Below are 12405 nucleotides of genomic sequence, written 5' to 3' on the forward strand. Positions count from 1 at the left end.
CCTGACCTGAGCTCCCATCACATTCTGTGCTTCATCTTACCCTCTGGTCTTACGTGTGCTTGTTTGGTTCCCTTCCTGACTTTAGCAAGGAGGTCTTTGAGGCAGAGGCTGTGGCTGGTTCCTCCTGGGGGTCTGGTCCCTTGCACGGGCCCTGGGGAATCGTAGTGCTTCATAATGCGAATGAATGAATGAGTCTGTGAGTTCCACTTCTGCAGGAGGGAAACACACGGGGGATCTGGTTTAACTTTCTGTAATGCTCCTTTAAAATGGGGAACCGGCCTGGGACATTCTTGTCCAAGTACCAGGGTTGGGGAATGCTTCTTGGGCACATTTCTGACTGGAGTTCCACTCTGACTTTTCTTGCCAAATGAAACTTCAACAGCACCCAAGGCAAGCTGATGAAAATAGGGAGGAAGGGGGGCGAAGGAAGAACCCATCTCACTGACTCAGTTCTCACCGTCAGCTCTTCATCACTTCCAGTAGCTATTGAAGTTTCAATGCAAATACCCCCCCACTCCCCCCACCCCCACCCCGCACCCAGCCTCCCCCCACACTTCCAGGCCCCACATGAAGGCTTTCCAATTGCTCACACTGGAATTTATTCCGTCTTTAAAGAAAAACCCTTCCTTCTGGGAGGGACTGGGTACATGTGACCTATAAAGGAAATTTGTCCTGAGGATGAGGCAGGCACAAGGAATCAAGGAACTAAATTCAAGGAAGTTGCTGATGTGACTCTTTATTTCCCTCCTTCTGTCACTTCCCTCTTTCCCAAGGCAGCCTGACTTCTACCTGTCCTGACAGGACCTTTGGCTTCTTGGGGAAAATCAGAGAGCTGTAAAGGCTCTCAGCCGCTGCATTCTTTTCTTTGAAAACTTTTGTTCTTGTTTGCTTAGAGATTTGCCGAAAGGGGTGCCTGGGTGGCTCAGTGGGCTAAAGCCTCTGCCTTCAGCTCAGGTCATGATCCCAGGGTCCTGGGATCGAGGCCCGTATCCGGCTCTCTGCTCAGCAGGGAGCCTGCTTCCCCCTCTCTCTCTGCCTGCCTCTCTGCCTACTTGTGATCTCTGTCTGTCAAATAAATAAATAAAATCTTTAAAAAAAAAAGAAAAAAGAAGAGAAAGAAATTTGCTTAAGACTCTGCAGATTATAATGTTTGTGTTCTGCAGTTTTTCTTTTAGGGAACTCCAGGCTCCAGCCACCCAACCAATGGCATGAAGGAAAGAAAGGTTTCAAATGAAGAGAAAGAAAGGAGGTAGAAAAACAGGAAGAAGGACCTGAGAGTAAGAAATTGGGCCAGTGACCTTGAGATTTATGCAGACAATGGAATCCACCCTCAGGGTTGGGGTCCTGATGATCAGAAAAGCTGAGGCTGGGTCCAAATGAGTCAGAGGAGGCCCCTCCCTGCCATAACCAAGGAAGGCGTCACCTCTACACCAAAGTCAGTCACCAAGGAGACAGAGGAACAGTGGGCCACATCCCTTTGTCCCATTTCTCCAAACTTCTCACAGAGCTGGAGTAAGGGTCAGGAGCAACTTGGCAAAAATCCAGTACCATTACAAGGGGAAATAGAGGCACACATGACAGAGAAGTGCTCAGGGCATCATTCCAAATTTGGAAGCCAAGTTTCCAACCTGTGTTCTTTTGGATATGAGGTGAATATTCCCCCCCTTCACCCCTCTTACCTACCTCTTATACTCAGCAGCTGACGGAGCTAAACCTAGTCGACATTCCTGTGTGAGATCACATAGCACCTGTGTTCATGTGCGCAGGGACGCACAAGGAATTTGTGATGTGCCTAGAGCACTCTGAGAGAAGACAAGGCTGGTAGAGAGGCCACCACAGTACTTAGCTCCAGATAACGGAGGCTGCAGGAGGGCTCCAGGGCTGGCTTTGACCCGTCAGTCCATTTGACAGTAATACGCTTTATAAATTGAAAGACCCCCTAAGTACTGGCTCCTTTTTGGTCTGAGAGGAAGCTGATCATCACATTCACTTTACTTCCACAGCATTTACGGATCCGGAAAGGGACAAGGTAACGGCCATGTTTAGTTAGTAGTAAGCCAGAGTATAGGGATTGCATTTCTATGCCATTCTGCATTTTATAGAACGCCATGAACTTTCCTTTACCCCTCTTTCTACCTTGGCAAGCAATGTATTTTAGGGATGAAAACATCCATATGGAACACTTAAATTCCACAAGATCTGGACTTCTTGTAGAAGTAGCAGACTGATTGAGCTGGGGAAACTTTTCAAGCCTTTCATATCATTCCTACTACTTTGTAACAATAGGTTGATTTAGAAGTGGAATGCAACTAAAAGATGTTAACCAACTCTGGAAACAAGAGTTGGAAGCTCACCACCTGCCCCTTCTACAAGGTGACCCAGACGGGACATTCTCTCTGGACTTGTTTCTTCCCCTGTGAAATACAGGATGTTGTGCAATCGTTTGCCTTTCTCTTGAGCACCATGTGCCTGGCACTATATGCTACAGACGTGCGTTGTCTTGTGCAACCTTAACAGCCCAGTTTATAAATGAAGAAATGAAGGCTCAGAGCGGGGCAGCTGCTAATAAATGTTAGCGCATGCAGTCCCATTCCTGAGCCCAATGCCTCAGGAACTCCCAGCATTATAGTTAAGAACTTTTCCTGTAACAAAAAATAGGATTTCAGCAGATTTCTGTTGACCAACATGATTCCTAAAGTGGAAGGGTCCTGGCATAGCTTAAAGCAAGATCAAAGCAAATGGCAATGGAGGCTTCCAGCTGTGGGCCAAGCAGCGAGTGCCACCCCCACCCCAGCCTAAGAATGGTGTTTCCTACCATCTTGCAACAGCCTCCCTTCCCACGCACTGGGCCCAGGGGGCTGCCTGCAATGCCTGGCAGGGAGTCTGGTGTACACAGTTGTGAGAAGCTGCTCTCTGAGAGGGCTTTGTGGCTGCTTGTGGTAAGTGCTCCCACACAGCTCTTCACCTCCCCCACTCTGCGGATCGGATGACTCTCCGCTTGGAGAATGATCAGGAGAGTTCTGTTTGTAAAAATCTGTTTAATAAATACACATCTTAGAAGTACCAAAATAATTACCAACAAAATACACAATGTACACCATTTACAGGAGGGCAACACAAACCTTGACAAGTAGTGGCTTTTAACCCCACACCCCCAAAAGGCTTAACGACACACCTGGTCTTTACACCTAGTCAGTCGTGACACAACCCACACGGGGCTGAGCCACCAAAATCTATGGTGATTCAGTCAAAAAGCACAGTAAGATGTCGTCCTTTTGTCACATGTTGCATAACCTCCTCCAGAACCCCACAAAGGTGAGGATTGAATGAGGTTTTCTTTGAATTCCAGTGATCTTTCTTGTTCCCTTCCAAAGTTCACCAAAATAACAAAATGAGGGCTGATCCACCGTAGTGAATGTTTCAGGCCAGGGAGCGTGAAGTGTGGTTTTAAGTACCCTCTTTTAATTTTTTTTTCTTTTTTTTTTTTTTTTTTAGAAAAATAAAACTCTCTTTTTGTACAAATATACAAGTCCATGTCCTTTTACTCTTCTAAGCTCATAACGTCAGGCGCTGGCCTCCAAGCACACAGTCATCATAGGGCAGCTGAGAACAAGAGAAAGAAAAAGGCACGTTAAACCTCCAGAACTTTGCCAAAGGTGCTGGGATAATGGTGAGGGCTGTTCCTCAAAATAAATCAACTATCCTTGGATGCCATTCTCCAAAACCTGAATATAATTAACTTCAGGGGCTGAGGGAGCGTCTCTTTAATGCTCCTCTCCTTTAAAAAGGGCCCAAAATGAAGACATACTTTGGGGGGTACTACTGCTCACTCACACTAAAGTGTGAGAACTTCATTAAGTTGAGCCTTTTGGATACAGGGTCCTGCTTTGTGCAGAGCGACAAAGCTGTGACTCACCTCGTCCTCCGTGAACTCGGACTCCGTGTCGTAGCTCTCCTCATCCTCGCTCTCTGGCAGCATCTGAAGGTTTTCTAGGGTCAGCTGGCCCAGCTGCTGCTGTATCCGCGTGCTTGGGCGGCCCCAGGTGAGCTGGTATGGGGAATAGCCCTGGTAGGTAACTCTGTTAACATCAGCCCCACACTTCAACAAGAGTGACACGAGATCAGAATTCTGCAGGTCCACGGCGAGATGGAGGGCGGTTCGGCCATTGCAGGGCTCCTGAAACCCAAAGGAATTGGGAGAGGTTTATGGCTGAGTTTGGAATTTCTGCTTGCAACAAAAGCACATGAGGTCTTACTGTGGAGGGCCTTGCAGCCCTGAGGCACTCCATCTGGAGACATGAAGTACTCACCTGAGCATTGACGTCAGCACCCAGAGACACCAGAAGTTCCACAATGCCCAAGTAACCATGGATAGAGGCTAAATGTAGACACGTGTGCCCTAGAAGAATGATGAAAAAAGTATAATCACTTGTTTCAACCCTCAGATTTCAAGCACAGCTTTTCACCTTTTCTGGTAGGGGGCAAATACTTCTGATTTTGGAGAACCCAGAATCTGGGCTCTGAATGGACTTTATTAAGGCATCAAACAGGTCTTTTACAAGTATTTTCTCATCCTTTCTGGTGTTGAGAGTTTCTACTCTCGCCTGGATTCCTAAAGTTGGCCCACCTCCCCCTTCTCCAAGTCATCTGCCTTCTGATGGGCAGGGTAGGGCAGGCAGACGTACCATTGTAGTTAGTGGCCTGGAGGATGGAGGAGAGGTGCTGGGTCCTGCAGGTCTGAGTTAGGACTCCCACACTGGCCAGGCAGCCTTGCTCACAGGCAAGGTGTAGGGGGGTATTTCCTCGAAAGTCTCGGAGCTCAGGATCACAGCCAGCTCCCAGAAGTGCCTCAGCAATTTCTGGTTGGTTGGTGATCACAGCCAAGTGGAGTGGAGTCTACAAACGGGAGAGGGAACAGAAAGAGTTGTAAGCCATGGCCCAAACTCAGAGTCTTGTCCTCCCTTGAACCCCAGAGATCTCCTGGTCTTTGACTGTTGCTCCTCCCAAACAGGTCTGAGGGGCAATACAAATCCCAGAGGCTCCAGGTGGGCTTTCATAAAGGCCTCACCAAATCAATGGAATTTTCTTTCCTCTCTAGGACCTTGCATAAAAGGTCTGGGAAGATAATGACCAGTGATTGTTAACTGACAAAAGGTTGGGAGCAGCTGTGCTAGATCCAGCTTTATTACTGGGTCAGAGGCACGGGGCTGGGCAGGCCGGCGCACCTGCTGCAGGTTGTTCTGGAAGTTGAGAAAGGCCAGGTCGCCCTTCACTTGGCGGATCACTTCCATGGTCAGTGCCTTCTCTTCATGGATGATGGCCAAGTGCAGGAACCTAAGGGGAACAGAGGGAAAAACCCCCAGGGCTGGTGAGTGCATTGCGTGGGGCCCAGGGAGGCGCAGGCTGCGGGGGATTGCGCAAGGCCGGGGTTTCTGGAGGCCGAGGCCGCGGTGTTTTCCGCGAGGTTATTATGAGCTGAGTGTTCCTGGCAGGCGCCCAGGGACTTTCCGGGCGCGCCCCCCCCCCCCCCTTCTCGGCGGGCGCCGGTCAGACCGCCCCGCCCTCCCGCCGGGCCGGAACGCCCTGTACTTCCCCTCCCGGCCGCGAGGCGCCCGCCAGCGGGGCAGAAACTCCAGCCTACCCTCCCCCCGCCCCCCGCCTCTCCCTTATGCAAGAGGGGACTTCGCGTCCCCGCCGCCGCCCCGCCCCCGCCGAGCGCCGAGAAGACCCGGGCCCGGGGTTGGGGCGGGGGAGGGGAAGGCATGCGCGTCTGCAAGGCAGAGCTGCTGCACCGCAGCCCCGCGATCCGACCCTCATTTCCCATCCCCCGGCCCCTACGCGCATCCCTCCGCTTTGCACGGTCTCCGGGAGATGGGGGGCAGCGGAGCATAAACCCCGGTCTGCGGCCGCCTCGCGCGCCTCGCGCTGCAGGCCCGGCGTCCCCACCCGGCCCCGCGGCACTTACGAGTCTCCGTCCTCGGTGAGCTGCTGCTTCCAGGGCTCGGCGCCGCGCGGCGCCTCCTGCGGCTCGAGGCGGATCTCCTTCAGTTCCTTCACCAACTGCTCGTACTCCTCGTCCTTCATGGAGTCCAGGCCGCTGTCGTGGCGGTCGTCCAGCAGGCGCTCCTTCTTGAGCGCGTCCCGGGGACCCTCCATGGCCCAGTCCTGGTTGTGCTCGGCGGCCTGAAACATGGCGCGGGGGAAGCTGTGGCGCTGCTGCCCAGGTGCGCTCGGCCGCGGGCTGCGCGCTCGCTGCCTCTTCGTGTCACGGAGGGGAGGACCGCTGGCTGCGACTCTTGTGGGCTCGCCAGCGCCGCCGCGGCGCCCTATAAACGCTGGCAGGGGATTTCTCCGGGGCGGGGTCAGGCGCGGGGAATTTCCAAGCCAGTCAGACCAGAAAAGAGAAATGGCCTCGTCCTCTGCTCGGGAGGGAGACGGGGGTGGGGGCGGGGGGAGAAGCCTAAACCCTGAGTCGGGTTCATCAGAGAAACTCCCCGCGATGAGCCACTGGGGTCATGTACAGGGAACTTTTTTGATGAACGCTGAGTGGCTGGAAAGTCCTCCCGACTAAGGTCCCCTACCCCGGTACTTCCCTGCTGCTTGCACTCAGTAATCCCGTCCCTCGGCAAGAAGCCTTCTTTCCCTGGGGTTTCCCACGATCGATTCGATTTGGGGTCGTGGACTGCTGAGATCCCAGTGAACGCAGACCTGTTGTGCAGTTCCTCCGTGGGGTTTGCCGACCCGCCGGTCCTTTCCGATTCTTGATCTTTTCGAAAACTCGAGTGGAAATGATGGCTGGACGTCGGGATTTGCTTCCCCACACTTCTCGCTGCGGGAAAGGACGCACTGGCGGGTTAGAAGGTCGCAGGCTGCCTCGGCCTTCCTGCCAATACCAGGCTCTCTGCAGCGCAGGGACACTTAGCCCTCCCCAGCAACAAACCCCCCCCCCCCCCCCCCCCCCCCCCCCGTAGAAGTTGTGAATGTGAATGCTTTGGCATGAAGAGACCAGTGGTTGGAGAACCCTCAATCATTTCCTCGGGATTGACAGTCCTGGTGACTGGAGGAGGGGCAAACACTCTGCCCTGTATTCAGGCAAAATGCTGAACATGACCATAATTTTTTTCAAGTAAAGCAAAGTGTTGATCTTTGTAGTAGAAGTTGTAGCTAGCTACACTGGATGAACAAAAGAATTATCGAGGTCATGGTCCCTGATTTGCACTGTGCTGCTGCAAAGAATGGATCCTCAGCTTACTTCTGGGTGCCCAGCTGGGTGACTTTCCAGAAGCATTAGGAAGAGGCTGAAGAATAGGGTGAGCAGTGCCTTACCCAAGATTGGGCCTTAAGGATGGCTAAGAAAGTAGTTGCTGAGCCTTGCTACAAGAGATTACCAGATTACCCCCTTTGCTAGCTCCTTGCTCTCCTGCCCTGGGGAGGGCAGCAGTATGACATATCCAGGCTCCCCATCCTCTGGTTTCACCTGCAGAAATAGAACTTATGTTCCCACTCCACCCCCTTCTCCTAGCCTGCAAGCCTCTAATTGAATTTGTCTACTTCTAGAACTGGTCCAGGCACAATAAAGCAATTGGGTCAGAGTTTTTAGGGATGAGCCCCAGGAGCCTCTATCGTTTTGCAGAAAGTCCTGGTGATTGTATTGCATTCATCTTTAACTTAACTGGCTGTGTACTAACCAGCCGTTTGCTCATCTCTTCTTTCTCCAATCCTCTATCTGAATGTAGGGAACCTGGGTCAGGGGGAGTGAGAAAAAAATAGGGGAAAAAAAGCCCTAAAATCAAGACCTAAACCCTTCAGGGTCATAACGATCACATGTTTATAATGAAAGCTTTCCAAGGACAGACTCCATTGTCTCTGCAGGCACATGATATACAAAAACCCTTATGGAAGCAGGATAGAGCAGTGGCTATACGTAGGAGATCTCCCTTCTGACTCCACCTCAAATTAACTGCATATTAATTGGGGAGATCAGTTAACTTTGCTGTGGTCTACCTGCTCTTATCATAAGATTCAATCAATGTCATTTAAAGGGTTTTTTCCTGCTTAAAAATTGTACTGCTTGTCCACAAACACATAGATAGCTGCTTAAGGGTGACTATGTCTCTTGGAAGTAGTGTAAGTTTTCGGAAGGACTCCCAACACTTTTTGCAATACATTGTTCATTCTCAGAACTCCTCTTGTAAGATAGGTATCATTCCTATTTTCCCCAAAAGGAACTGAAATGCAGAGAAATTTACCTTGGCACCCCGTGACAGTTTATCTAATTTCTATCCTAACATATTAATCATGGGGCCAAAGCAGTTGTAGTATTTACGCTTTTGAAAACTCCATGTAGAAATGAGACCAAATGGGATGCCTGGGTGGCTCAGTGGGTTAAGCCTTTGCCTTCGGCTGAGGTCATGATCCCAGGGTCCTGGATCAAGCCCCGCATTGGGCTCTCTGCCCAGCAGCGAGCCTGCTTCCCTCTCTCTTGCTGCTTGCCTCTTGCTACTTGTGATCTTGTCTGTCAAATGAATAAATAAAACCTTTTAAAAAAAATAAAAGAAATGAGACCAAATGCATAGTAATGTGAAGAAGATACTCAAAGTATTTTCTACTCCAATTGTTAGGTGAAATAGAGGTTGATTGGTGTTCCCCTATCAGGCAATATTCATCTCTGTGTTTAAAAAAAAAAAAAAAAAAAAGGTAAAAGGAAAGTTGAGCTCTCAATGCCCCACTTATATAGCTTAGAAGATGATTTTTAGCTGCAGGTTTAAAAATGATCATTAAGGGCGCCTGGGTGGCTTAGTGGGTTAAGCCGCTGCCTTCGGCTCAGGTCATGATCTCAGGGGCCTGGGATCGAGTCCCGCATCGGGCTCTCTGCTCAGCAGGGAGCCTGTTTCCCTCTCTCTCTCTGCCTGCCTCTCCGTCTACTTGTGATTTCTCTCTGTCAAATAAATAAATAAAATCTTTAAAAAATAAAAAAATAAAAATAAAAATGATCATTAAGAAAGAAAATCCTGCATAAAACAAAAGTCTCAATAGCTTCCTTGCACCTCCTTTCAGTGCTTTATCTTTCTGATGGTCTTCAAGACCCATAGTCTTTATTTCTGATTGTGTACTGTGCCACCTAGTGGTAAGAGTCCGGCCCAGGCGCTCCCTGATTTGTCATCATGCTTTTGGAAATTTTGGGAGGTGCTGAGCCTTGATGACATGTCCCTGTCGTGGGGATTCCCAAGAGGGTACCTGATGATTTTCTGCAACCTAGGAGACCGTGTCGAATGTGACCCAACATGTTTTCTCCCCATCATATAGAGCTCTATGTGGTTTAAATCAATAAACATTACATCTTGGCGACAGAACATATTTGGAAGTCAGAAAACATGAGCTGATGGGGCGAAAAAAGACAGCGAAACTGATGATTGGTTTAGAAAGAACTTTAAGGACTCTTGGACATTTAGAGTTCTCCCGACAACAGAAGGATGTTAAAACCTTAGATAACTCATTTTTAATGTCATTTGGGTTTGTTTTTTTTTTTTTTAATGCAAAAGACAAAGTTAACACTGGGGGGCCTGGGTGGCTCAGTGAGTTAAAGCCTCTGCCTTCAGCTTAGGTCATGATCCCAGGGTCCTGGGATGGAGCCCCGCATCAGGCTCTCTGCTCAGCAGGGAGCCTGCTTCCTCCTCTCTCTCTCTCTCTCTGCCTGCCTCTCTGCCTATTTGTAATCTCTGTCAAATAAATAAATAAAATCTTAAAAAAAAAAAAAAAGAATACGTTAACATCAAAGGGGTTCTCTATTTGAGTTCAGGACATAGCCATAGGGAATGACACTGGATGGCCAGTGGTGCTCAGTGGGCTTCACTCTGGACAGGAGCACCCCCGTGGGGGAAAGAGCACCATCAGAGGCCTGTGTGAACACAGGCCCTTTGTGCACTCCTCCTGGGTGGGAAATGCACGGTATGGACCAAGCCTACTGTCTGAAGTGCCCAGTGGCCTACAGCATGGAATATGAGCCAGTAGATTTGGGTTTTCTTTTCTTTTTTAAAACGATTTTATTTATTGTTTGACAGAGACTCAGAGAGGGAACACAAGCAGGAGAAGTGGGAGAGGGAGAAGCAGGCTTCCCGCTGAGCCGGGGAGCCTGCTTCTCCCTCTCCTACTTCCCCTGCTCAACCTTCGGCTCAGGTCATAATCCCAGGGTCCTGGGATTTTCAAATTGTTTTAGCCCCAGCAAACTGAACTCCTGAAAAAGGCTACCTGTTGCTTAACACCACGAGACCAGAAGAGAAAGGAGCCATGGCCCGGTCCTGAAGGACAAGCAAGTCTGACATACACTGACAGCCCTACTGTGAGAGTCTGCATTCATAGTCTGCTTTCAATCCCAGGGGTGGTCTTTGGTCTTTTTTCCTCCTGTGGTAGTTAGCAACTGCTTCTATCCACCCCTCTCAGAACTTGGAGCTCCCAAGCTCTCTCTAGATCTCTCCTGAGGAAAGATCATCAGGACCCTCTTTTATGGTGACCTGAAAATAACAGTCAAAGCTTCCGTGTGTTTCTTTTGCTACAAATTCTGCAAATTAATGGGGGATCAAAGCTTTAAAGGGTCTCAAACGCAAGTACCTATCTGTAGGGGCCAAAAGAATTTCACACCTCAGGGAGGCCGGCCATGGGACTGGATTCGAGGGAAATGGTGGCATCGCTAACTAGCTAGACCTGGGAGAGCACGTCCCACACTCAGCTCAGACTATTTCTGCCAAGCGGCATTTGAAACTCAGTACTGCTACTCTACTACTTAAAAAAAAAAAAAAAAAAAAAAATCAGAAAATGGACTTTGATGTGAAAACTTTAAAATTATGGGACCCAAACAAAGTGCATTTCTGCATCTTCTGGCTAAACAGGCTTTGAGTTTACCACCTCTTTTTCAGCTGAGGTTTTTTGTTTTTTGTTTGTTTGTTTGGTTGGGTTTTTTTTGGTGCTTTGGGGGAAGGCCTCAACCTTTGGCCCCCTCCTCCCCAGGTATTACAGGGTCTCTGTTCCTTGGTGGAACTGGAGACTAGGACTGATGTGTCTGTCCAGAAAGTCTGGCTTGCTCCTGGCAGGCAGAATTGGAAGATTGGAATCACAGGCTCTAAGCCCTGAAAAGAGAGTTCTCTCTCCCGCAAAGAACTTTTAAACATTACACTGTAAAATAAGTATAATCAATTGAAGGAAATTCTGATTTTTTTTTTTCACAAAGACTATTTAGGTTACTTACTTATTTACATTTGTTTTAAACTCCTTTTAATAAGCACCTTGTTGAGGTGTTCCTGCTCTTCTGGTGTCCCAACCACGTGCCAAGGCTGCCTATTGGGTAACCTTCTCTTACGGGGGAGGCCCCCACGTGTCACTCTGGCTAGAATTCCTGGCTCTCCCTTACCACTGTTTGTTGGCGGTCACCAAGCAACGTGTCTATAGGTGTGTAGGGTTGTTTGCGTTGGGGTGGGGGGTGGAGGCTTCAGAGCACGTGGCCTCCTCTGCATTGCCAGGCTATTTGCTGTCTTGTCTAGGGTGTCGATTCATTCTGAGTTTAGTCAGGGTATGAGGACACTCAGTACTAGGGCAAGTGCCACAGAAAAGCCTGGTACTTTGCAGAGTCTGAGGCATGAATAATAGGACGTCCCTGTTCCTGGGCACCAGAATCAGGTGTGGGGCTCATGATTCCTCTCAGTATCAGAGTTAAAATCTACCACCAGAAACTATATGTGCGCTCCACCCCGTGGTCTAAGGTCTTGGGAATGGTTTAGGATAAAAGTAAAGAGAACCATAGTTGTTAAGAAGATGTGCTTCAGATTACAAGTAAAGATTTAAGAACCTTGATCCATCAAGGTTCTGGTCATCATAAGATAATGTCTTTCTCAAACCTCCTTTTAGAGCCTCTCTCCTCTGGAGGAGAGCTCGAGATCATGTGGCTAAGTATTAGAAATTGAGATGAGTCTTGGAAGCTTATCTTTGAGGCTGTTCATGGGGGATACCTATAAAAATATGGATTCTAAAAGTTATATTTAGGCTGATTCTTAAATACTGAAAGCAAATGAGAGGCCGAGTAAGAAGGGTCACAAGCAGAAACTGTGAGCAGGGAGAAGGAGGAAAGTTGGCCTGGAATGTTTTTTTCCTTTATTTCAGATCTCTGCTATCAGAGTCTAGTCCCATGACTGGGACATATTCCCTCTGGATAAGTCATTCAGCTTGGCTCACGACTGCTCATCATTTCCTATATCCTAGGGCTGTTTGTAGGCTAAAGTTTAGGGATAATTTTGCCAAGCACACTAATATTTTCAGAAAGCAAGGTAGATTAATGCATCAAGTCTTTAAATGTTAATATTTGAAAATTGGGCCAATTTAGAAAAGTTAAAGAGCCCAGGTGGCGGGGAACAGGGA

At 48.9% G+C, this 12405-nt stretch overlaps 1 protein-coding gene across 1 annotated transcript; it reads right to left on the reverse strand.

Moving 5' to 3' along the window:
- Positions 1–3021: 3021 nt before the first annotated feature.
- On the reverse strand, positions 3022–6319 carry NFKBIA (NFKB inhibitor alpha). Its single transcript, XM_032344036.1, has 6 exons — positions 5966–6319; positions 5226–5334; positions 4686–4896; positions 4311–4399; positions 3917–4177; positions 3022–3603 (listed from the first exon to the last, which is right to left on the reverse strand). The coding sequence occupies exons 1-6, from the start codon at positions 6190–6192 to the stop codon at positions 3556–3558; spliced, it is 945 nt and encodes a 314-aa protein (XP_032199927.1). The 5' UTR covers positions 6193–6319; the 3' UTR covers positions 3022–3555.
- Between the last annotated feature and the right edge of the window lie 6086 nt (positions 6320–12405).

Source organism: Mustela erminea, chromosome 5 (assembly GCF_009829155.1).
Source record: "Mustela erminea isolate mMusErm1 chromosome 5, mMusErm1.Pri, whole genome shotgun sequence".
In the NCBI taxonomy this organism is placed as follows: domain Eukaryota; kingdom Metazoa; phylum Chordata; class Mammalia; order Carnivora; family Mustelidae; genus Mustela; species Mustela erminea.